This window comes from Pseudomyrmex gracilis, unplaced genomic scaffold, assembly GCF_002006095.1.
Source record: "Pseudomyrmex gracilis isolate BER0280 unplaced genomic scaffold, ASM200609v1 scaffold_26, whole genome shotgun sequence".
NCBI classification, from domain to species: Eukaryota; Metazoa; Arthropoda; class Insecta; order Hymenoptera; family Formicidae; genus Pseudomyrmex; species Pseudomyrmex gracilis.
The window spans coordinates 225,113-251,091 of NW_018020610.1; the positions used below are offsets into that span (position 1 = coordinate 225,113).

General features: G+C 38.3%; 1 protein-coding gene and 1 pseudogene across 8 annotated transcripts in view; both read left to right on the forward strand.

Annotated features, from left to right (window-relative positions):
- The first annotated feature begins 3,148 nt into the window (after positions 1–3,148).
- LOC109852238 lies at positions 3,149–4,914 on the forward strand (annotated as a pseudogene).
- A 788-nt stretch (positions 4,915–5,702) lies between these two features.
- The window catches only part of LOC109852270 (protein NDRG3), a 29,154-nt gene continuing 8,877 nt past the window's right edge, over positions 5,703–25,979 (forward strand). For 2 of the 8 annotated variants that reach the window (XM_020423276.1, XM_020423278.1), the window contains exons 1-5: positions 5,704–6,039; positions 11,461–11,849; positions 14,317–14,370; positions 24,565–24,764; positions 24,958–25,078. In XM_020423276.1, the coding sequence (XP_020278865.1) occupies positions 11,635–11,849; positions 14,317–14,370; positions 24,565–24,764; positions 24,958–25,078 (590 nt within the window). In that variant the 5' untranslated portion in view covers positions 5,704–6,039; positions 11,461–11,634. Of the gene's footprint in view, positions 6,040–11,460; positions 11,850–13,163; positions 13,301–14,316; positions 14,371–24,564; positions 24,765–24,957; positions 25,079–25,979 lie in introns of those variants that run through there. The other 6 variants (XM_020423277.1, XR_002249987.1, XM_020423280.1 and 3 more) reach the window with 6 other exon arrangements.

A 25,979-nucleotide genomic window follows, 5' to 3' on the forward strand; every position in this document is an offset into this window, starting at 1 on the left:
TTATATACTAATTTATATTAATTTATATATATATATATACATATATATATTATATATGTAATATATATATATATATATATATAATTATTATATACAGAAGCGCGCGATATTAATATCTTTATACAAAGACGTGAAGCGCAATCATTCTCATAAATATCTCGTAACACAGGAGCATTGTGAAAAATGTGTGTCTAACTAAAATGCGCATATAATTAAAATAATTAAAACTTTACCGATCGATAATTCGATATCATTAAACTGTGCGCGCTTTTCACAGCTCGCGCGAAATTATAATTACTCTCTTGAGAATAGTATCATATTATATTTTTATGGCATTTTACATTTTCACCAAAATTTCATTTCCCTTTAAACGAAGTTCACCATGGCGTACCCAGCGTGCCTCTCATGTCCCGTAAGGAAGATCCTGTGGGCGAATTTATCGAAGAGCGCCCACGGGGAAAGCATCGTAACGCATTGCACGTTGTATCCCCAGACCGGTTGCACCTGTTTCTCTGGAGTGAGAATCCCAAGGGTGCTCATAATAGCGACTGGGAATATTACATTGCAACTACGTAAATAATTTCCATTGCACGCGTACCCGTGTAGTTTTAATTCAATTATCTTCAAATAGAAAAATTTTTTTATGTGTAACATAAAAAAGTACAATTCTCTATGTTTCAAAATATTCACATTTCGGTAATCTGATTAGTTTTCTTAATTATATTTGTATAATTATGTGCATTTAATTATTTAATTAAACATTACTATGTTTTCGAACTCAGTAACGTAATGAAAAATATAATTCTATCTTTATACCATTAAAAGTATATCGTTCATAAAACTCACGTGAAATATAAAACACATTTTATTTCCCGCACGCATCTAAATGATACGACACGGAAACGCTGGATGTTCCATGTAAAGCAATTCTCCCTCGCGGCGATTCGTCATGGCGGTTGACAAACTAAATACCGCTCTCGACAAGTTTTTTTTCTACAAAGGACCGAGCTTCTTCTGTCGACAAGGAATACAGCATAACCGGACGGTCGGGAAAAATATGTCCGCTACATTCCGCGCGCATTATAAAACACCCTTTGCGAACGTGAAACGAGGGTGGCACTAAGTCCGACGAGAACCTAACCCGCGGGAGTGACGTGCGGTAACAATATATGTACGCGTAACCGAGCTACAGGCTAGCGGAAGTATACATAAATATACATTTTTATGATGAATATACTCAGGGCAGTATATATCATCTCGTGAAGGGAGGATTCCATAGGTTAGCAGTGACGCTCAAAGGTGGAAGTTGTTTGTAAAAGTAGAGGGTGAAAGTTCTCAAGGTGGTGGTCGCGCGGTCGGATACCTACGGGTTCGCGTATATATAGACGGACTTCGTAAACAAATGTGAAAAGATACGTCAGATCTTTCCCTGGATATTTCGCACCCTCTTCCGCGTGCGGACTTTTGATATTTCTTCTCGAACATTCATGATTCTACCATTTTTACGATCATCTGAATTTGTTACGACTTTCCCACGGTGCCAGATGCGTGGCAGGATGACATACAGGAGTTATTTCTTTAAATCATCGCGCGCGATGTGTTTGTGCCTCCCGACACGTCGCGCGCGTAAAATCCTTTTAACCGAACATAAATAAAGCAGATTCGTTATATGATAATCCACGAGACGGATTACTTGGCTGCTTGGGATCTACGTAGCGGAAGATGTCCTCGATTTTACTTCGCGTTTGTCATCAAAAAAAGAGCCGGGCATAATAGAGAGGTTCTTCGCCACTTCAAATTTCCCACTTCTTTTCGGCGTACGTACCGCAATTCCGAGAGCACCGATTCCATCCGCGAGAATCTCACCGCAGCAGTTTTCCTCCACCTCGCGTTTAATCTCTCTTCACTCGTCTCCGAGTGAATTCCATAAAACGTAGCGCCTCTCAAACCCGCTCGAGAGTACTTCTGATCCGCTGTTCCATTATTCTTCTACTCGGTTCGGCTCGATTACGAGAGACAGCCGCTTGGACAGCTCGTGCGGACTAATTTGAGAGAGAAGTAAACGAGCGGCAACCGAAAGATCCTTAGATGAGCGATGAAACGTAATGTTTGAAAATGCAAAAATATTACATTTTTTCAAAGTGACTGCGAAGGACTGCGAAGTATGTGGCGCGACGTATCGACAAAGTGTAGGCTTTATGCGCTACTCTGATAAATACGTATTTAAACATAAAAATACACAATAACTTGTCTTAATATCTTTCGTATCTGTCGTATTTTGCTTCTATTCTATTTTGTTTCTTTTGAAGGTAACATTAACGTATTATACAAGAATATATTTACGCAACTGGAACAATGTTTAAACTGGATGTAACCGGAAAAATCTTGTGTGCCAAGTATCGCACATATTTCAACGTACGTTTACTTCAAGATTTAAAATTTTAGTTAAGTTAAATCTAAAACGTTCCCGATCACTGATTTCAGCGCTGTACATTTACAGAAGGAGATGTAGGAACTACAAAGCGAGAGATATCCACTTTCAGACGTAGAAACGATACGAAGTGTCACTCGGTTTGAGTCCGTGCTACATCCACTTTCACGCGTGTATGTTTTATTCGGTTTAAATTCGTGTTACTTTATCGTCGATAAGTGGATGTAACACAAATCGATAAAAAACTGCCAATATTACTTGACAATTTCTTAGAACAATATTTTGATACAGTATTTTTACTACCATTTAAGTGTCCGTACGACATTTATGTGTGGAAAATGGTGATAAAAAAAGATCTTATTTTGTAAAACCAATAATACTAAAGTGTTCGGTGTGATCGACAAACAAATCATCAAGAGATAAATTAGTTTCATCGCGAAATAAAAAAATTTTAGTTATGTAGCAAAAGCTACATAACTTAATTTAATTATTAACTGTAATATTATATCAAAATTTTTTTATTCTAATAATATTATCTCATATTGCGCATGTCTTCTGTGAATTTTTTTCTCTAAAAACTATATCAATTTGGTAGCAACCAAAAGAAGAATGTTGAGTTTGTTTGAATGCTTTATTACGATAGTAGAGCAACAGATTATGAACATTGTCAACAATGTTCATAATAAAGTTGGATTTCTTTTCGAGAAGATTCGAAAAATGATATCAAGTCTCTTCGATTTCGAAACGGATATAGTGTGGTCAAAGGTTCTAATAATCTTCGCGTTACACGCCGTTGGTTTATACAACTTAATGACTTTCCACTATTTGAAAAATCCATGGACTACACTTATGGAGTAAGTGTTTTTGTCTCACAGTTTTGTTTCGATGTTATTGTATGTATTTTTAAATATTTTTTACATGTTTTTTTTTATATTTTGAAGTTCTCGGCACGTATGTTATATCTCATATCGGCATGTCTGGTGACGCACATCGATTTTGGAGTCACAAGTCTTACAAGGCCAAGTTACCGCTAAGAATTATTCTTTTGATATGCTTCAGCACATGTGGACAAGTAATTTTAATTTTTTTAATTGTAAATTTGATTGTTTTGTTGCGTGCAAGAAAACAATCTGTTACGTTATGCAGTTGCTGAATAAGTATATAAATGATAGAATAAACACGATGCATTTGGAATGTATTTTAATAATATTTTAATAATTTAAAATAATATGCATTTTTTTTAGAATAATATACTTGACTGGGTAAAGAATCATCGCATGCATCATAAGTATTGTGATACCAACGCCGATCCTCACAACACCAGGCGAGGCTAATTTTATTCGCACGTCGGCTGGGTGATAATGAAGGAACATCCAGAATATACGCAAAAAAGTAAACTGCTCGATTTATCGGACGTTTTATCGGATCTCGTCGTAACCTTCAATGAAAAGTAATTATTCTTTTTTCTTCTAAAAAACACAATATTCTTTATATTTGTTTTCTACATCTACTTTTATATTTCTATATCAATTTCTCTTAAAGTACTGATATAGAATCTGTTTTTAAAGACTTATATTCTTTATATTTGTTTTATCTTGGTTTTTATCAGACACGAATGCCTTAATAATTTATTTGTTAAATACAACCATGATGTTTTTTGTTTCTAATTGAGTTTTTTCTTTGATATTTTTAAAACGACTTAAATACTTGTTCACACAGAACTTATCTCGAGCAATTAAAATCTATTTTATTTTTATAGATACTACATGCCGCTTCAACTGTTCTTCTGTTTTATCTTACCTTCGACAATACCCGTGTATTTCTGGAGACCTGGAGCAGAGCAAGTCGTGTGGCAAGTGTTTATACGTTACATGCTCAGTTTAAACTCGATATGGACCATCAACAGCGTTGCTCATATATGGGGCACCAGACCATACAATAAGTACGACGTCCGAGTTTCAGTCCGGAGTTCAAACAAAAGAATTGACTTTTTCAAACACGTTGTTTACGCATAAATTATGCGTTTCTTTATATTATATTTATATTATATTTTCCAGATCTAAAACCACCGGACAACGATATTATCAACTTTCTGGTAATGGGAGAAGGATTTTCACAACTATCATCATGTGTTTCTGTGGGACTACAGGTCGTCCGAGACAGGAAGCAAAATAAATTACACCACGTTTTTTATTGAAACATGTCAGAAATTGGGATTAGCCTACGATCTGAAATATTCATCTATGGATATGATAAAAAAAACTGTGTTGAAAAAAGGTGACGAAACTCATTCTATAATGTCCGAACTATCGTCGACTGAAATCGGATTAAAATATTCAGAGAAATAAAGTGGGAGTTTTCCTTTTTTTGGGGGGGTTGCTGTATGAGAAGTCTTCAAATAATATTTGTTGAAAATATATATGTATTTTTTTTCAACAAACAGTGTCTGAAGATCTCTCATACATCAAGTATACTAACACCGCTTTATTTCTATACACACACACATTTGCATATAAATATTAAATTTTTCTCGTATAGTTTTAATTTTAAATATTTACGTATTTAATTTTTAATATTTATGTTTTAATTTTTAGTATTTATGTATTTAACATGTGTATAAAGTAATAAATATAATGCAATGTTAGTATGAAAAATTATATGCATTATTGTACATGTGTTTTTTGTGAAAAAACGACAATTAGACGTGTACTTTGAAAGTAGATGTAGCGCGGATTCAAACCGAGTGACATTTGTATCGTCTACGCCTGAAAGTGTCCGATATCGCTCCGTAGCTTCCTACATTTACTTTTGTGAATGTGTAGCGCTGAAACCAGCGGCCAAGAGCGTCGTAAGAAATTACAATAGAATGACCGCTTTCAAGTTTTTTTCTAATACAACCTTTGAAGAAAGAACTTCAAAATAATCATTTATAGGATTGAAAAAGTTCATGTCATCTTCATCCTTCCACGTGGACTTGGGTACTTCGTCTTGTACCAACACTAAGTATTGTGGTTTCCTGCAATGTCGAGACAATACGGCGGCACACTTTGATCATCGCTAAGGGCGGTACTTCAAAGTTCATCCGGTAATCGATCGGCCGAGTACTGAAGGTTTCCTTTCATACCTTAGCTTGTGCGCAGCGGGAATTCTGAATATATAAACGATAGTTAGAGTGCACTTTTTCTTCGACTAGATGTCGACAGTCTGCTCGTAACCGGTTCGATCCGGTGTATACCGCGCATGGAGCAACGCGCATTCCCATTGACCAGTTCGTAGTTGAAGCCAGTACTCTCGAGCCAATAGTACACGTACGACGTCGTTGCGAACACCGTGTGCGGTTTTTCAACATCAGTCTCGTCGCGGTGCTCCGTCTTGACACGTCTCGTAACGTCACATCGAAAAGATATAAACGCGTGTACTCGAGCGTACGACCGACGGTGACATATAAAACGCGGCGTTTCCTCATCTTCAGACGGGGCGATCTCACCGCGATCGAAGCGCAACGAGTCTCCGTCAGGGTTCTCGTGGTAATCGCGTTTAAAGGCCGCGCGAAAGCTGCAACTCTTCTTCGGTACCCGCTCCCCGCAGCAAACCACGCGCAAAAAAAGGTGAGTCCGGAAACGAAGTTATCCTCTCTTCATTCGCCTAACACCTGCTCCTCCCCTCCCCGTTTGCCTTCTTCATCATCCCTTCGTCGAAATCCCTCGACCACTTCGACCTATCGATCAGCGGTTACGCTCGTGACAGTTCGAACGGAATTTGTTCATGTGTGCGCGTTCGTGAAATCGTATTGGTGCGGTCGCGTGTACGCGCGCGCAACGTTGTCCCGCGCTCGCACGCGGAGAGACCTCGTCGTCATCGTCGTCGCCGCTGTCGATCGAGGTTGCAGCGGTGAACCGCGGTCGGTGACGTTGTGACAACGCGTTGGTTGAGTCATAACCAGCGCGCTCTGCGGCCACGAAGGTCGGATCTGGCGCGCTAGATCGATCGCGCGCCAACGACGACGCGCAACGATCTCTCACGGTCTAGCTCTTCGTCCCTTCGGACGCATCGGTTCCGTCGGGGTGAGAACGGTCGGTTCTGTGGCCGAAACGGGGTTAGACCGGGACGATCGATCGTTTCCAGGAAAGCAAGACGATATAAGTGAGGGTTACGTCGATGTCGGTTCTCGATCAAGCAGATTTGTCTCGTCGCGGCTTGTGAAAATTGAGTCCTCTGTTTCTTCACAATCTCCAGGAGATATTAATAATCACTGACAGATTCAGAAAAAAAATATCTAACTACATAGTACTCGCACACACATACCAACACAAGATCATCTTTTGTTCCGTAACTTCCTGAAAAAAAACACAAAGTCCGCGCTTATATAAAAGATAATCATCCTGTCAATCGCTCTAATTGTTAAATATCAATTCTCATAGTTTAAAATTGATACAAGAATGCCATCGGTGAATAAGTCTGAAGTTTTTTTTTTTTTTTTTACATGGTCCGTATTTTTAATTTGTGCCAATGTCGATAGTAGATGTTTCTCTCAAAGGTCCAAATGAGAAAGTAAAAAGAAATTAAATGCTTCGCGGTATTTCGCTCAGACACGTGTGTAATTCCACACAGTTTTCCTCGGAAAAGTATTTATTTCTCTTCTAAAGAAGAAGAGTAAACAGAAAACACTTTGTGTCTCTATTCTCATCAGCCTCGTCAATTTCTTACAATCTTATATAGCGTATGTAACAGCTTGCAGGTACTTCGAGTACGACGAATCGATTTTACGTGAAGCGCGCAACGACAAAAAAAAATAGTCACAAGATACGGGAATAAAACTGTCACGCGTGATAAGATTTCTTGACGGGCCAGTAATTCAGCTATTATCAGAGCCGTACGTTAAACTTAGCTTCGACCATAGGCGCGCGACGTTATATTAACTTGAACGGAAAATACCATGGGACAAAGTGGAGCGTAAATTGCCACGTAGAAATTCTAGTCTCTCTAAGAAGGCACGCAATAATAAAACTCACTTCACTTTATTATCGCGCGCGCGCGTGTACGCTCTCCATTTCAAATTAAAATAAAATAGATGAAGAGGGACAATCAACGACAGTTTGAACAATTCTCATTCACCACCGTGTCTCATAAATTAACACACGCTGCTGTTAGAGAACAAAAGATTTAACTCCAATTAAATATTGGAGTTTCCGACTTAATAATCTCAAGAGTTTAAAAACCTAATAACGATAACGTGAGGAAGTTAAATATTTTTAAATATACATTGCGCTCCTTTGTGAGTTTCATTGATGTTATTCAACATTACACTAGACGAAGAGAGACGTGTCTTGCTTGGACGAACGATCGATCGTACGTAAGATCTCGATATAATCGCAACCCTTACGCTCTCCGATCAATTGTGGATCACGTACGGTGCCTTGCACGGTAAAAATTAACAGAATTTTAATTTTTCACATTTATCTATGTTGTACATTTCTGCGACTTGTCGTCACTCCCGTAAAAGTTCCCTATTATTAGTTGCATTACAATTTGACCGATGTTAAGTCGAGCAAAAGCGTCAAGCGAAAAATTAGACGTCGAGAAACGAGGTTACCCCGACGTTACACGCGAGTATCCACGCGAAAAATCAATACGCGACTCCCCTGGGGAGCTCTCCGCGCTTGCAACACGCGCGCGGAAGTCTTATCGGCGAATTGGTGATCACCGCGTGTATCTCGACGGCGATATGCATATTTCGTTTGGAAAGGTCCTGGGGCCGGATCGATTTTCCGTCTGCTTGCGCGAGGGCACGACGTAAGCAAGTCGAGCCCGCAAATCGAGCCCGATCTAGTCGCTCTCGATGCCCATCGATATCGGAAGAGAGAGAGAAAGAGAGAGAGAGAGCTCGGCTCTCCGAAACGACACGCGTTTTCCTTCGAGTGCAATAAATTGAAAGTAGATAGTCGGAGAGGTAAACCGTCGTTACAACTTTATTCTTTTTATCTTTACTCGCATATTTCCTCGGGAACTATCTTGGTTTTTATTGATATGTCTCGTAAAAATGCGGAAGATCAACTACTTAGGTCGCTGCGAGTATTTTTTTTTTTTTTTTTATCTTTCAAATACTAATGACGCCTTTTACATTTGCATAAATGTTGTTTCTCTTCACGACCGATATCGTTTTGTTTGTAAATCTTTTTTTTGTGACTTGCCTTAATATGTTGATTCTTCTTAACACGCGCGGTAACACTAATGATCGCAACGTGTGTGTAATCTCGTCGCATCTAGTTACGGAGTAATTTTCTTCGAACGGAAGTGTTAATTGACGGGAAGGCTGCACGCAATGTCTAAAAAAACACCTACGTTTATATGTTGTTTTTCAAAAAAAAAAAAAAAACAATTTTTTATTTTACTCAAATTACAGTTTCAGTTTTGCGATTGATCCACGATTGATTGTTCAGATTGGGGTGAGCATTTAAAGAAAGGAATCGTTAAATGCAAATCCAATCCGCTTGACTTTTTGGGTCGCGATTTGCCATCGCAACATCGATAAGCAGTTACATCTGTGTTAAAAAAAAAATCTTTTCGCGCGCGTAACGCGAATTGGATGCGCAGATGCAGATGTTATCAGTGATATCTCGATAAAGAAGATTGAGAGATGCGTAAGACTCTTTTAAACGACGGATCAACAAAGTGGCGTTAATCGCAGACGTTAATCTGCACACACAATCCGATTTGTGTACTGAGCAAACCGATCCTTTTTTGCATGCAATATCTATTTGCTTCTCTCACACGAGTCAACGCGTCACGTTTCGCGAAACGCACTCGCTGATTGCGATACTTCGTCATCGTCAGCGAAAGAGGAACCGAACTCTCCGAGAGAGAGATTTTGTACCTTATATTACTTGTTAATTATCGCACGCGCTTGGTTTGCTGTTGAGCATAGCTGATTAGAAGACAACTGATTACTGTTTCATGTTCGCACGTATTCTATTTATCAACAAATTTGACGAAAGAGACACGCATAAACACGCTCACACACACACACACACACACACACACACATACACCTCAAGTTTGGCATGTCGCCATGCATGATTCTCTCGATAGAAAAACAACGAGATCGATGGATTTTGTGCATGTCGACGATAACTGTATAACACGTTTCACACGCATTTTTTACTTCACAGTTTTTTTTTTTTTTTCACATTTTAGCGAGAACGATTTAGAGCGAGACATCGGCAATCACACGTTTTCGATTCGAAGTTTTTTTTGCAACAAAACGCCCCGTCCATGTGTGTGCGAATTAAAAAAGCAGAAGCCGCGAGCTTGAGGAAAACTTCTACGTGTTCTGATTACTTCTTAGTTGATTTAGTTTCTTCCACGAGCGATAATATAACTCCTGTGGCGTAACTTCATAAATATTTCATAAGACGTCGCATTATTATCGGGCAACAGCGCCGTATAAAAACGTCATTTCGAGAGATGATAATTTCTTCTTGATAAAATCACCATGCAATACGTGGTCTTATTTGATTAAAATATTTATGGAAAACTTAATCAATCGTATATTTATCTCATATCGCGACAAATGATCGTGCAAGTGCGCAAAAAAAAAAAAAAAAAAACTAAGAATTTCCGTAATCATATTTGCAACGCAACGGGAGATTAAGTCCGAGTTGGCTTCGCGAGGAACTGATGATCTAACTTCCTCAAACAATAGCATTCTCGTTTTAACGAGAATAACACAAATGTTTACGTTCTCTCCACGCACATTAGTAAACAGAACGTGATTTTGCACCCAGATGCGTCGGAGCTAAAAGCAGAATGCAAAATAACATATTTATATCTCTCTTCTCTCTGTATTCGCGCTAGATTTGAAACGCATTTAAATTGGAACATGAATCCGAATAGATATGTGCGAAACTTGTTTGCACATTAAAGATTATATTAAACGTCTAGCAAGAAAAAATTTTGCACATCTCACGGAATCGTAAAATAATATAGCATTTTAACGCATTTAATTCCACATATTCCGACGTAAATAATAATTAAATTCTTTTTCCGCGATGTTACGTGATAATTGCAGCGAAACGTATTGTGAACACTTGAAAAAATACATAAGACGTAATTACAAGCGGAGTGGAAAATCAGTGGAAAAATTCAATTTATCAAAAGAAAGTAAAGAGAAAAAACTAACATGAAATATCAACGAACGATAAAAAAACGGCGGTAAAAATCACGATAAACAATAATTGCGTTGCGTTATTGACATACGGAAGTTACACAAATTCAATAAGTACTCGTTCGAGCTCGGTACGCTCAAGTTTTATCGCGATTCTTTGCTTGTCAATACGATGACTGCACCTAATAATAACGTAATTGCAAAACTACGTCGGTACAACAAATCACAATAAATTTCTAGACGAGAAAAATGTTAGATAATATTTTGTTTTGCGCAACTACTAAAAAAAAAAAAAAAATTCAATTTAGCGCAATTCAAAGTCGTTGGCGGAGAACTTTCTGAACACGATCAGAGGAATTCATGCGCGTTCACGTCTGCAATACAAGAAACAGAATTGAGTATCTATATATGAGGCGGCGGTTTCTTTTCAACTTCACTTGCCTATTTCCTCGATTCTGTGAAAAAGACTCGGCAGAAAGAGCTTCCCATTTTTTATCAGCAATAAACGCTACCTTTGTCGCTAATAAAAGAGAGTAAATGCAAACATACATACTTTGCATTGACGGAACTTCGCCGCCGTCGATTAGGTCGTGTCGTAAGAAAATATGAAACGTTGCTATGTTAATTAATCGCAATTGTGCAATTTCTTTTTCGACATTGTCTTTGTTAAAAGAAAAAAAGAAGTCGTCGACTCTCGCGCAATTCACGATCGACTGCCGATGTCTCGAATCTGCGTTGCGATAGCTGTCACAGAATCCCCTTACCTTTGTTTTTTCTTTCTTTTGTTCGTTTGCCGTTCGTTTGCCTTGTTGACGTGCGATATTGGCATATCGGCTTCGGGCACGCCTATCATCATCAACGGCAGCAGCTACGCCGCAGCAGATTCAGCCGCCGCCTTTCGAGGCGAGTGTTCGCCGAGAGGGCATCCACCCTCGGCCGGTGGAAATCGTCATCCTCCCGATCTGGCGCAACGGACTCATCCGGCTAAGTCGTCGGAAGGTGACATCGCAAACGAGGCAGCGCGACGAAAGGTCACGCCATGCCGGCAGGTATTGGCGCTTCGTACAGGTCGTTAGGCGACCTGGGCGAAGACGTTTACAAAAGCACGACCATCGTCGACCAGACACAGACCACCGGCCAGAGCGTCCTCGAGTCCGTCAAGAAAGCGTTTAGCTTCGCCTCGCCGAAGGTCGAGATCCGGAAAAAGGACCCGTTGATTGAGGATCGCCGCGAGAGCGTCTCGATCGTCTCAAGGTAACGCCTACAATGACTTTCTCTGAGGGAATACGGGAAAGAAACCGGTCGCGGCAGGTAGGGGTGCGGTTGCAGGGACTATCGTTTTTCAGCCTCTTGTTGGTATTTTTCGATCTCGAATCCAGTCGACCTTTCGAGCGGTTAAAAAATTTAGTGCGATTTGCAATTTAATAAAACGTTCGGTTCCTCGTGTAAAAATTAATAGAAATAATTGTAATAAAATTTATGAGTTTAATTTTCATCAAAACAACCGTGTATAATTTTTTATTCTAAAATCTGGCGAATCAGAAAAAAATTCACAATTTAGTTTCGGAGAATTGCTTTGAATAAATTTAAAGAAAATTCAAGCGCGTTTAACACCGAGCTTAGAGACATTGCGGATGCAATAAGACTAGTTGCAGCGGAGGAGTCATTAAGAAGTTTGTGGGCGACAGGTATTCGAGGTCGAAGACATCAAGGCATGGTTATAACGCTTTTGCTGTTAGCTACTCTGGCGGACAGGTTTTTATAAAATCGATTATTGTACACCCGTCGACGCAGTTTTCACAACTTTCGCGTTGCACGGCAACAAGCAATAACTGTCTCGACTGTAATCTATTGTGTCAATCAAAATAGATATATGATATAAAAAGACTAGTATAAAATATATAAGAGAAAAACAAACTTTTATATATATATATATATCTGTTCTATACTTCGTTCTATACTCTGTTTATTTAAATACACGAGAAAATAATATTTTTTTGCATTAAAATTATTACTTGTCGAGTTCAGTCCAGCAATATTGATCCAATGTGCAATTTACTAACTTTCAATATTACTCGCAAGGTGATTATTTGCTTCGATGCTAACTCAAAGGTAGCCCTCATTGCATTTTGTCAAAGTTAACATTTTTGAAAACCAAGTTGATTGCAACATATAATATATAATTCGGAAACTCGCACAAGGCAAAAGCTTTCTCGTAATTTTGTAAGCGTACTACAAATTTCTGTCCAGCAGACCCAGTAACCTTTGCTTTATTAAATACGGGGTTTATTTTCTCCGGGGAAATCAATCAATGATTGCGCGAGCAGTTTGCATATTGTGACGCACAAATACAAAATAAATGTACGTATCTCTTGAAATTTGTTTTTTTTTGTTTTTTTAATAAACAAACGCGTTTGAGAGAAAGACGCGTATCTATTATGATCAAAAAATATCATAGAAAATTAGAGAAGTAAAGAACAAATAAAGCAAAATGTTATACATGTAACTTTGCAAAATAATTTTAAGAGACATGTTTTACATTTGCTTGGTATGTAAATTTGCGTTTAATCCTTTGTTCAAACAAGCTTAGAAGTCGCCATCTCGTCGTCGAATTTTTAGACTAGTTTAATCGTAAGTAATACGGACAAAACTTCGCACAGTCGGACGTTGAGGGCTATCGATCAGCTTGTGCAAGCGAATCGAAGGTAAGCCATGCCATGTGGTAGCTGGAACAAGTAAAAATCATTCCTTTTCCTCACGCTTCAAATCACACGCACGTTTGCACACCGACAAACGCACCGGCTTCACGCATCCCTTTGTCTACACGTGACCGCAATCATTGTTGTTATTGCGATTTGATTTTATCATTGTTTTACTGTTATTATCACCGCTTCTGTGTTACATTGCACGCGCGACCGGTGCGTCGTCTTCTTTTGTTCGTGCAACGCTTCGCGGCGCGCGACGGAAGCGCGTGCGTTGCGCGGAATCGGCTTCTGACCGTGAACGACTCCTCGATGAGCGATCGAGGGGTCTGATAGCTGTCGTTCGTATTCATTGCTGTCAATTTGATAGAAGATCAAGCAATCAAAATAACATTAATATTATTTGCAATAAAAGTCCGACGACAGGAGAGCAACAATTGTTGTCGATAAATGTCAAATTTCATCGCGTTATGTAGCAACAGATGAAGAGAACACGAAGACTGAAATATCTTGGATGACTCGATAATTGCTTACCCTTTTCGGAATTTTTAATTAAGAAGAGAAAGCATGTTTTTTTTTTATATTGTACCAGCCATTAAAATTGTGAAGTGATACTCTTCAATTTCAGTCGGGAGTTCTGCCCGGGGTTCTTTCAGAAGGCTATTTATTCAAGTACGTAATATCCGGGCACGAGGTTGTCCAGCCCTCGGTTTAATTGGCCGTGGAAAATGGCAATTTTACATTCAAATGTGCCGTATGCTAAATGACGACCCGGAAATCACGCCGCCGGCAGAACAAAGAGAGAGAAAAAGAGGCCGATTCTTAACGAACAAAATAGAACGCCGGTAGATTTTGAAGCAAGCACAATAATATTTGTTGTTCTTCCGCTCTAAACAAATGGCTTTAATCTGTGTTGTCAATTGTTTGTTGTAATTGCACACTTGTAATGCGTGAGGAGAGAGACGCGGCAGGATGCTAGGGCCGGGCGTGTGTGATTATTCGCCGCCATTTTGTTTTAGGGAGAAAAACAAGATGCCGACAGCAGCCACTGCCGAGGAATCTGCTCTTTTGGGGTAAGTTTTTGATTGACGAGAGCGAGAGTGAAGAAAACCGAGACGAGAACCGTATAACACGCGCGCAAATAAGTATCACGTCGTACTTTCTTAGTCTCTTCGGCAAGTATTTTGTAGTTGCAGTTCATGCGTAGAGGAGAGATGCGTAGAACGCGTATTACAAAGTATGCGATAGAGTTTGTTTATAATTAGGTAAATACGCCTACGCGCGCGCCTCGAGAATGTAAGCTAGTTTTTGTTATTATTGTCTCGTTTGTATTTTTTACCTTTGACTTTCATCACGATCACACACTCGTTTGACACAGGTGTATACGTACGTGCAGGAAAAAATGGTAGAATTCTATATACAATTTATTTTCTAGAATTCTCTAGTCGGGAGTTATTTTTGCAATAAATAAATGTGTTTTCGCACATAACAAATTTCCTTTCTGTCTATTAAAAGCCATTTCTAATAAACGTACGGCAAAATCGTTACGTCTGTAAAACACACTTTCAGAAAGATGAAAATGACTACATGGGAGATATGTTTTTGTATTGTTTATTCCTTGCTGGAACAATACATATCTCCCATAAGGGAGATATGTTTTTGTATTGTTCCAGTAAGGAATTAATCGTCACACACACGTATTCATAGTGTTTTTCAACTGCCATGACCAATTGGCATTGACCCTAATGCGCGCAGCCGAGTGACCAGACTCGTAACTCGCAATTTTACTTGATTAAAAGTGTTACGCGTTGTTTTTCAGCAACGCACGTACCGCGTTGAGAGCACCGGTAAATGGGATTGAGATATATGTCGATATACGGGAGTGAGATGTATGATTAATTAAGCAAAATCAACTGAAAACTTCACAAATGAAAATAAACGCGCCCGAGGTTTGTTGGAGCCGCGCGCGTTATGTAAAGGCAACGACATAACATATTACTCTAAGCTGACATGAAACAAAGACGCGGTATAAATGCCCGTAGGCAGCCATATTGTTCTTCCATCATATGATGTAGTCTGGCAGCACCGCTTAATGTGACACCCAGTTGCTATTTACCACGACCTATATTTGGGAGGTCTGCCGCGGGAGTTTAATTATTTCATATACAGTTTAACGGAAGTTGCCCCGAAACTTTCGGCCAGTTCAAGTCGTTTTCATCACGCTACTTCATGATTCTTCCAAACTCACATCGCGTCGTTGCGCCATTTTCTAATTTCAATGCAAATGCAGTTAAAACTGAGTTTCGATCCAGAACTATCGAGTTCTGTTGAAATTTCCGTCGATTATGAATGATGAGCAAGCTGTATCGCGGATTTTTATGGATTTCAAAAAGAAGTTGTCACAAAGTCTGTGTCTATTCAACAAGAACTTTCTTCTGTTATAATTTTAACTTCGACCTATTCATAATCCTGTGAACAGACAGAATCTATCAGACACAAAAGTCCAATCAATATTTCGCGTGATTGAAATATTTTGTCATATTGTTGAATATAGAGCATTTTTTCTTCTAATTAATAAACATTTATAACATTTTTACTTCAAACTGTTGCAACAAAAAAAAAAATAAATAAAAAGAAATTTCTAACTTCTGGCGCTGCACATTTAAACGATGTACTATATAAACTTGGTGACGCTTTTACCGCACATAATTGCTTCGAACAATTTAACAGTATGCAATGCGTAGTCGGCCAGCTGGAGACTCGAGACATTGAACATAAGTCTCGACTGCACGTTTCATTACCGCGAATTGCGCATTTCAACACATTTAACAGCTCTGTGCATTTGCAATTTTTATTATTTAAAAGTATGACATTTGTCTGATGTTCGAACATAAAGACTTTAATAACACACACACGGAGAAAATAGAAACAATAGTGTGAGGTTAATGAAAGTTAATAAACTCAACTACACGCAATATTATTGTAACTTCGTTATTATTTTATTGTTAATAATTTGTTTCCCCTCGTCTTTTTAATTATTTCGAAACAGACGACGCGTCGGTTTCCATAGATTTGAGCCGTGTAAAATATGTTCCATTTTGTGCAAATTCTTTGAAAGGCAAAGTGTCGATATAATGACGTTGAAATTTGCGAGAAATTGTCGCTCGTTGAAAATGTGCCAATATGCTGAGCGAACAAATTGAAGGGAACATAGAAGCACGTAACATTCTACGTAATAGCGAGCTTAGGACCTTTCTGAGGTTAACGACGTAATTTCACTCTGTCACTCCTTGCTCAGCCATTGGTCTTCGAACGAGCGAAGACGTTCTATTTGTTGAGTAAAAGGGCGAGGCCGTCTCTTCGACTGGTCCTCCCCTCGGCAAAGTAGTTTAACGTCGAAATTAGGTCTAATTAGGAATCGTTAGCAACAGTCTGTTGACATAGACAGTCAGTTGCTTGACAACGTCTCGTGCTTTGTCGCTTAGAAAATAATCAGTTTTGACGACGGTCACTTCGCTCTGTCCCTTACAATAGCGGTGTGGTCTGTTAAACTCGCTGTGATCGAGAAACCACGCAGATTACGCGATTTCTTTTCGTTCATAAATAATTTATCTAATCTACAGTTTTATATCTTCATTCACGTAGAAACAACTATGTGTGTTGCAAAGTTAATCTCGAGCGAACTCTGTTACAATAATTCCAACAATTGATAAATGACTTACATTGCCAGTTACGTAAGTTCTTTGGCGCGACTGAATTCCAAGATAAAGTAACAGGTTTGCACCTGCGAAACATCTTAAACACCCGGTTGTAATTAAGCAAAGCTAATTTTGCGCAGACTGTTCTCTTCCTCGTCTTTATACAAAACAAACAACACGCAGTTTACACGCTCCGTCTTGCGCAAATGAAAGATGAAGCGTGTAAACTTTCTCGTAAAGAGGCCACTGCTTTTTACGTCACGAAGAAAGCGGACGTATATCGATCGCGAGTGCGGCCTGAGGACAACAAGCATAATTCTCTGTCATCTCGATGCGAGGACTCTGCGTCGTTCTCTCGTTTAATTGTCACTTCTTTTGATGTGTTTTGTGTTTTATCGCATTTGATTCTCTTCTTATCCTGGCATTCGGTGTTCTCTCTGTGTTCGTTACGTAAGACAATGATAAATTACTCCGATAAGAGGTCGAAATCATTTTATATGACGCGGTCAGACCGCGTATATACGTCAGTAGTGTTTGCTCTACTTTCGCTCGAATTTCGCTTAACGTAACTTGGCATTGTGCCAGTTCCACCTCGATCGGATGGCACCGACTTTGAAGGAGCTTTACATTCTAATAAAGATAACGTAGCGATTGATATATTCGAGCGTTTCCCCCACACTGATCTTTCAAATTATCGTGTCAAAGGACGGAAAGAGAGATGCGACGGAAATTAAACAACATCTCGCGCACTGCAGAATCAAAAGGTAAATGCATCAGATAGTTTTTGATTGCGAGGAATGAGCAATGCATGGAATGAGCGATTATTAATATATATTGCGGTGATCGAGGATCAACAACACGTAGACACATTTTAGTTTTGGAGACTCGTTTGCAGAGAGATACGCAAGCAACGATCTGCGACGAATGCGGAATACATAATGTGAAACTAAAACGACCTGTTGTTAAAATTCATTGGTTTATCTTTCCGCTAGACGAAAAATACGCCCGGACAATACGACTTTGTTTACGGCGTGTTCTGCGCATCATACATGCTTGTGTTTGCGGTAGATATAGCGATCTTTATTTGCTTGCCCTTGATTCACTCGGAGGGGATCGGTGATGCGATAATACGTAAGTCGATCTTCGTTGCCCAGCTTCGTCTTTCATCTGGCAACACGCTGGAGGTATAAAAACTAATCTATCCGCTGTACTTCGGGTAATCTAAGCGATCGATAAAAAAAAAAAGTGTATGAACGGGATATCATATAACCCGTATAGCTTCGACTTCGCTTCGTGTGTGGGTTCGGTCGCAGGTTGCGGTTATGTGATCAAAACCAGTTTTACAAAAATTTTACTGTACTTATCGCTTATCCTTTGAAAGTTTTGCGGAGACACTTTTTTCGATCGGATGTATAAATAGATATATATTTACACGTCGATAATTGTGCGGAATTTAGCGCTTATTTGCTTTTATTAGAGAATTCAAAGATTAACAACATAATTTACTGAGAAAAAATTGTCTTTTACAATTCTTCAATAATTTCTGCAATGACGATGAAAAATGGGACACGCGTCTCTTTGCAACGTAAGTGCAACGATACATGTGCAGAAATATATGGTATGTGTTTAAAGTGATACGACACACTCTCTCGGCGAGAGAAAAAATATATTGTACATGATACAAGAAGAAAGAGAAATACGTGAAGTGCGAGAGATATCAGAATCGGTAATTCGGAATTCGATAGAGCGAAAATACAAATTCCAATTATGTAGCGTTATTGCGAATTCATATCCTTGTGACATACATTTCAATCCAGATCCAATTTCGTTTTTTATACACACACACACACACACACGGTAACTTCATATATATGTATATATATATATATATGTAAGCTACTTTAAATCCTTCGATCAAACTTACATTTCACGCTTGCTTTGGTTAATTTAAGCGCGACAGCGCTTTATACACTACATTTCAAAGTCGCGAAATACGAGAGAACAAAATCCCAATCTCCAGAGGGATATTGCAATGCTCTTTTTTTCAGTTGAACACGCGCTTTCAACCGGCCGGTTGAATATTCGCAACGACGCGAGATATTCCCGGAAATTCCAAAGTAGGATTTCAGGTTGATCCAGGATCAACTCAGTCCTTTGTTCCGCGGATTTCTACCGCCCAGAGGTGGCGAAACTTCTCAATTCGAGATATTCGCTTTTGTTTGTCCAATTCCGGTAAATGAGAAGACCGGCAAAAGTTTGAAAATGCGAGATTGAGTGTGAAATAAAATGTTTAATTTTGTTTTTCTGTTCATTTTACATTGAAAGGCACTTCGACGTGCAAATGACACGTGCATATTTATTCGATTTTATTTTAATTCACTTAAAGATTGAATTCTCTTGTCATTTTACGGAATGTGATTGATACAAACACGTTGCTCTGCTCGGATAAGTTTTACAATGAAAAACATTCAACCGTGTATCGTAATATTATTCACACCGAATAGTTTTCAAAGCCTTTATTCTTTACGTTTTATCGCGAGCGCGGTGGAATAGAGAGAGGAACAGCCGGACTTGACTCTGACCGGAAGCGACTGAGTGACGTGCCGGAGATACGGGAAACCTCTCGCGCACGCAAATTAGCCGTGCTTGGAAATTCAAGTAGCGCTGCGATACTGTACAGTGCTGCATCACTAATAGTACCGTTGTGCCAGTTATCATACAGAAGTGCCTTATCGACAAAATGTCGAACGAAAAATAGTCATTTACTTGTGTGCTAATCATGCCGACGGAAATACAACTGTAATTATTTCAAATTTGCACCTTTCACGTTAATTAAAGAGTAACTTTTTAATTAAAAAATTCACATTCTTAATTAAACTGACTTTTACGATAGAATCATCGTAATTAATACGAAATAACAGTAAAATACAAATGTTGAAGTTCAAAATGTAGATTAGCCTTGTGTGATCTTAAACATTTTGCAGACTTACAAAAAAAATCACTCTCGACAAAAATATTATTTTAAAGTTTTTTTATCTTTTACAAAACGCAACGTTTAGAATCTTAATTAAATTTATAAATAATAATATAATTTCACGTCTATTCTTTAGTAACGATAAGTTTTTAGAGAGAATAATAATCATAATAATTTTCCGTTTCAAACAGATATTTTTTTTATGGAATAACTTCTCACTGCAGAGGCATCTTCTTAACTTTCGTATCTCAGTTTCCTTTGCAAGTAAAATGTTCCGTTTCAGAGATAATCGACGTGTCGCTTCGGGAGATGATTAGATAAATATTGCGGTATTATCTTCCTCTTAGATAAAAAGTTCGTTATTTGAAGTGCTGAAATGTCCATCTCGAAGTATTGACGACGACGTTATTCGCTCTTCATTTCTCGTAAAGTTTTAAGCTCCGTCTTTAAATGACGAAATGAAATCACAACTCGCTGATTCGTCCGAATTTCGGCGCAATTTTTGCCATTTGTGGTGAACTCGGTTCACATTTTTACACACACATTCTTTATTTGTTCGGTGTATTCCGTCACGAGATAATTGACCAAACGATCGACGCGTTATAAAACGACTTTGTTTGCAACAAAGTTTTCTGACTCTTCGAGTGACACGTGTCTTTGTTCTTACATTAGCATGTTTCTTCTAGAAACGAGAGCACGGTGATTTCAAAAGAAGAAGAATATGAAAATTGTACATGACAGTGTACAAACGCGTCCAACACAATCGCGACACTATACGAACGCACGCCTACAGAGAAGTACCTCGTACTTTTCTTTATTTGCCGAGAAAAATGCACACTTTGCTAGATTTTCCATTGTGCTCTCACACTCGCAACTTCCGTGTCCATTGTTGCACTTCGCGCAACTCCATTTCCGATTCGAGACAGCGTTATCTACTACACGCAGTATCTTGTTGGAGTACTCAAAGTAATGAAGGAGCCATCGGGAACAATACCTTTCTAAAAGTCGTTGCTTCCAAACGTTAATGGAAACTAGTCGAATACGTGGCGGTTTATATTTAGTGCAAGACGCTTGGATGTGAAATCGATCCGACATCAAATAAAGTTAATACGTGTACGAAGACGTAAAGTTTTATAACGCGACCTCACTTAATGTGATTAAATATTGCTCTTTTGTATTATATACATATATATATATTTTTTTTTTTAACACTTATGTAAGAGAGAAGAAATGTAAAAAAGTTATAAAAATATCGCGATTGACTATGCGATTAAAATATTCAACTTTTTTCAAAATACTTCCGACAAAGAAAAAAAATGAAAGAAAAAAACGCAGTCATTTCGAAAGCTGTTTTTCTTTAGACAATATCGAAATAACAAAGATTTTATCGACAATGTTTGTATTGATAACACCCGAGTTGATGAACAATACACATGCTTGATTGTCAAAATATTGTGACAATGTTGCGTCAGCACAAAGTTCGGTATTGATCAACTCGATACGATCTTATTGACACTCTTTCACACCGGTCGGTCTTCTTTCATATCTCTCACACTTCGATTGTTTCAAAACCAGAAGTATATCTCGAAAACATGCACGCATTAGATACACGTCTTGTTTTCCGATGCACGAAAATTGGACGCTCAAATATTTCGAAATAATATTTTGACTTAATGGAGAGCACTACAACATTGTTCGTCATGTGATTGGTAATCAATTCATCTCGAGGTCTCTGTCAATCAAGAGCCCCAAAGTGTTTTACGATTGATTTCGCGGTGCATTTGTGACAACACATTTCCTTTCACGACAATATCGATCGCCCGACGCCCGTCATCGTGACGCCGTCGTCTGCGAAACGCGTCGTAAATCCGCGGAAACGATTTCGCTTTATAAAGCTAGTCGCGGAAACAACTAAGCTGCCTTCGCGTTCCTGTAACATCACTCCGCTCTTAGTGTTTATTATTAACAGCAAGATAAAAAAATTTATATAAAAAATAACATCACTTCTTTCGTTTACATGACCTAAACAACATATACAATTACACAAAATATATATATTTTCTAAGTACGCGATTAAATTTTCTTAATTACAACAATATTAACATTTCTTGAAAATTGTTATTTTATTAGCGGACTTGAACACGGCGTGGTTTGCACTGAAAATAAATTCTGTCTAAGTCCGCAGGCGCATGGAGCTAATAATAAATCGACTCGGCGTAGTAACGACTTGAGAGATAAGTGGCCGCAGCATTAATTCAAGTGCCACTATACGAAAATACCGGCGTGCAAGCCGTGGTGGCGATTAGATAAGGAATTTAATAACACCAACGATATTTGTATGTGTGTGGCCGAGATCTCGGGTCGACTCCCACGAAGAAAAGCGTAAAAACGCGCGCATCCCCTACGTCGATGTGTAAAAGTGTTACATGTGTGTATACGTTACGTCACATTCACGACGTTCTGATTACAAATAAGAGAAAAACTCAGGGGTAACCAACTCGAAAGATCTTCGTTTGATGATGTAAAAAGAGCAGACAAGAGAGCGCGCATCTTCTTTATAAGATTTGTGAAGATAAGTATCTCCGGTGACATTTCTCTCAGAGAAACATCCCTTGCTACGTGCGAACGCGCGAGAGAAGGTCAATCGAGGTTTCTGACATTTTCCTGTTCTCCGGTGGAAATTGGGTTGGCGTCGTGAATCCTCCGGGATGCGGACTCGAACTAGGTCTTTCGAGCGTTAAGCTCGAGTTCGCAACTGTATAGAGTCGGACGCGTTGATGTAACTCTCGACGATCGCGAGCTATCGTTATTACACGTTTAGAATAATAGAGTGATATTACTTATCCCGTACTGATTCCGATCGTATTCAGGTCATGCTAACTGTAAGCTGATATATAGAAGTACTGATAGATTACGTCGAGATAATTCATTAACCCTTCCGTGTTGCCTTTCCGCGTTGTTAATCGTTGCGTTTATATGTGTAATATGTACACTTTGCCGACATTATTCATTAAAGAAAATAATATTACGGCATAACACAGTTAAGTATTAACTTAACACGTTGGGAAATCAAAAAGTAATTTTGTTTATTAATGATGCAAATGTAAATATGGCTTCTATTATATTACGATTTGTATGTAAATAATATTCCGAAATCAAAAAATAATTTCGTTTATTATTCATTAATGACGCGAATGTAAACTTGGCGATTCTATTACGATAGAATCACGAGTTATAAATAAATAATATACCAAACATCCGGTAATAATTATTATTATCCGCTAACTTTATATGCGATAATCGCGAATTATTACAACGTCCGTGAAGAGATTAATTTGAACGTACAAAATTTGCACGATTTATTGCATCGTCAAAAACGTGAATGTTACAAGTTCCGACTTTAAAGCCGCGTCATCGCACTATTGCACTGTCAATTTAGAGAGAAATTGAGGCAAGAGATAGCTTCGCAACCGGAGTTTAAATTCTGAAATCAAAGATATATATTTTTTTAAGTGACTTGTGCCGTCCGAGCGAACACACTTCCTCTAATTTTCCGAGTTGCCGGATCAGAGGTAATTAACTCCGCTCCGGCCAAGTTAATTGCCATAATAAGTATTTACATCGTCAAAGCGCGTGACGCATATTTTCTGCGACAAACGGAGAATATAATTTTTTTATAAAAAGTATGTTGACCGACTCAGTTCAACTGACTGGGTGTGGCGTACAGATCGATACTATAAAAAAAAAATTTGCTTAACGTTTACATAATAAAAATGTCGGAAGACTGTTAAAGGATTAATATTTGTAAATTAGAAAAGAAATTAATTTTAATAAAATTTCTTCTTTGAAATTGTTTTGTTCTCCGATAAAAATAATTACTACATCAATTAGAATACGGAAACACATGCAAAACATTACGGTTTCCTCGCGCGACGCAAATAATAAATTGTTTTTCTCTCCTTCCTGACTTCTGTAATTTATCTTCATTGACGAAATTGGAGACGTGAACACTGGTCAAGGATTCAATATGTTTTGTGGTCAACAAAACACTTCTTTTTTCATACGTGTTTATTATTTTTCTGTCAGAACGCACGCGAGACCTGCTCGTGAATAAACAATCCTACCTATTGTGATCTATTGTGTGAAACGATAACAATAGCTCTGGTGATAATGTGTGAGAGGACGCAGAACACGCGCTAGGAACATAGTGTCGAATTTGCATCGTAAATTCAGAATTGAATTGAAGCTCAATTGTATCGAAATTCAATAAGACTGTTGCTCAATAAAAAAAATTTAAGTGTTCGGTGTTTCGTTATTAAAAAATAAAATTAATTGAAAGTATTTAAAGAAGCGATATTAAATTTCTAAGGAAGAATCGCGATTTAAACTTCAACGTAGCTAATTGTTATATAACTTTCAAATGATAAATTCAATCGGTTACTCAATTTTATCAATTTTTTTTTTTTGCAATAAAAATATAAGCCGCGATAGCGGGCTCACTCTCCCGTCAACGAGTTTTAGATTGTCGCAATCTGGCAGGCACTCGCGCCGAGAATATTGGAGCCAATAATTAAACGACTTTTTTTCATGCGCAGCACGATGCCTTCCGATAGCATGGACGACATCGAGCTGAAGAACATTCAGCTGCAATTTCCGGCACTGAGATACCTCTCCAGAGATGACGCCTCCGTGCGAGAAGAAAGGGTGGAGACCGACAAGGGAAGTTTACTGGTAGCGGTGCAAGGAAATCGAGCGAAACCAGCTATCCTCACTTATCACGATCTAGGCCTTAACTGTGAGCACTTTGTCCGATTAAAACTATTTAAAATTAAAGTGCAATCTACAATTCGAAAGATAAATTTGCGCGTCTATCTTCGAGTACTTATCACGACTGTCTTAAACAATTGTATTTATTGCACCATTGACAATTAGATATTGTTTATTAATATTTAAAATGTCTAATATAATTAAAAAAATTGTTTCTTCAGACATCTCGAGCTTCCAGGCGTTCTTCAATTACATCGATATGCGCGTTCTACTCGAAAACTTCTGCGTGTACCACGTAAACGCACCCGGGCAAGAAGAAAACGCGCCGACGTTACCAGAAGAGTAAGTTTATTTTCTTTTTGTTTTTTTTTCAATTAACGAATAAAAAAGAATAAGAGCGAGCGATTTTCCCGAAGCACTGCATCGGGAGTTTGCAATTACAATTTTAGCATTGGTCGATAATCGATAATACGAGAGTTTAATAGGTCTTAATCATCACGCTTATTACACAGAAACGTCTCTTTATCTCATTAAGATCTCATTAAGAAGTAAATTAATTAATAGCTGATAAACTCAACGCAACAACAAATGCGCTCTTATACGTATGACCTGATTAAACTTCGATCTCTTTTTTTTTTTTAGTTATACCTACGCTACGAAACGTCGTTTCACGACATGTCAAGTCAATTAGCGCGAATCAATAACCTAATTAGCGTCTCGATCAATCTCGACCCGATATTGTTGACAGCTTCGGTTGTTTTCTCGCTCTCTGACTATTCGAAAACTCTGCGCAATTCGATGGAAATGACAATTTTATTGCCTCGCGATATAAAACTGTCCATATTTTATCGCGTAATATCGCTGCTCGCGCATTTCTACGGATTCTAACTCATCGATTGTTGCGTAATTCTTCTCGCTCAAACTATTATTCTAAATACGAAGCCAAAATGCAGTAAATTTAAGTCATGCACACGACAATTCCCGCGTTTAAGACGTTTTTCTTAAAAAAAAAAAAAAAAAAAAAAAAAAAAAAAAAAAAAAACCAGTTTTAATTGTAAAATTAAACAGAATATTTTAGACCGCAATGCAGATTTGCATGCAGCGGTTTTGTCAATTGGATTTGTTCGCGTGCCAAATCCACCAAAGGCTATACAAACTTTACATATCGATAACATCAATTTTCACTCTCCTAATTATTCATTATCGTGTGTACACCAGTTAGTCATAAAGCGATATTTTAATC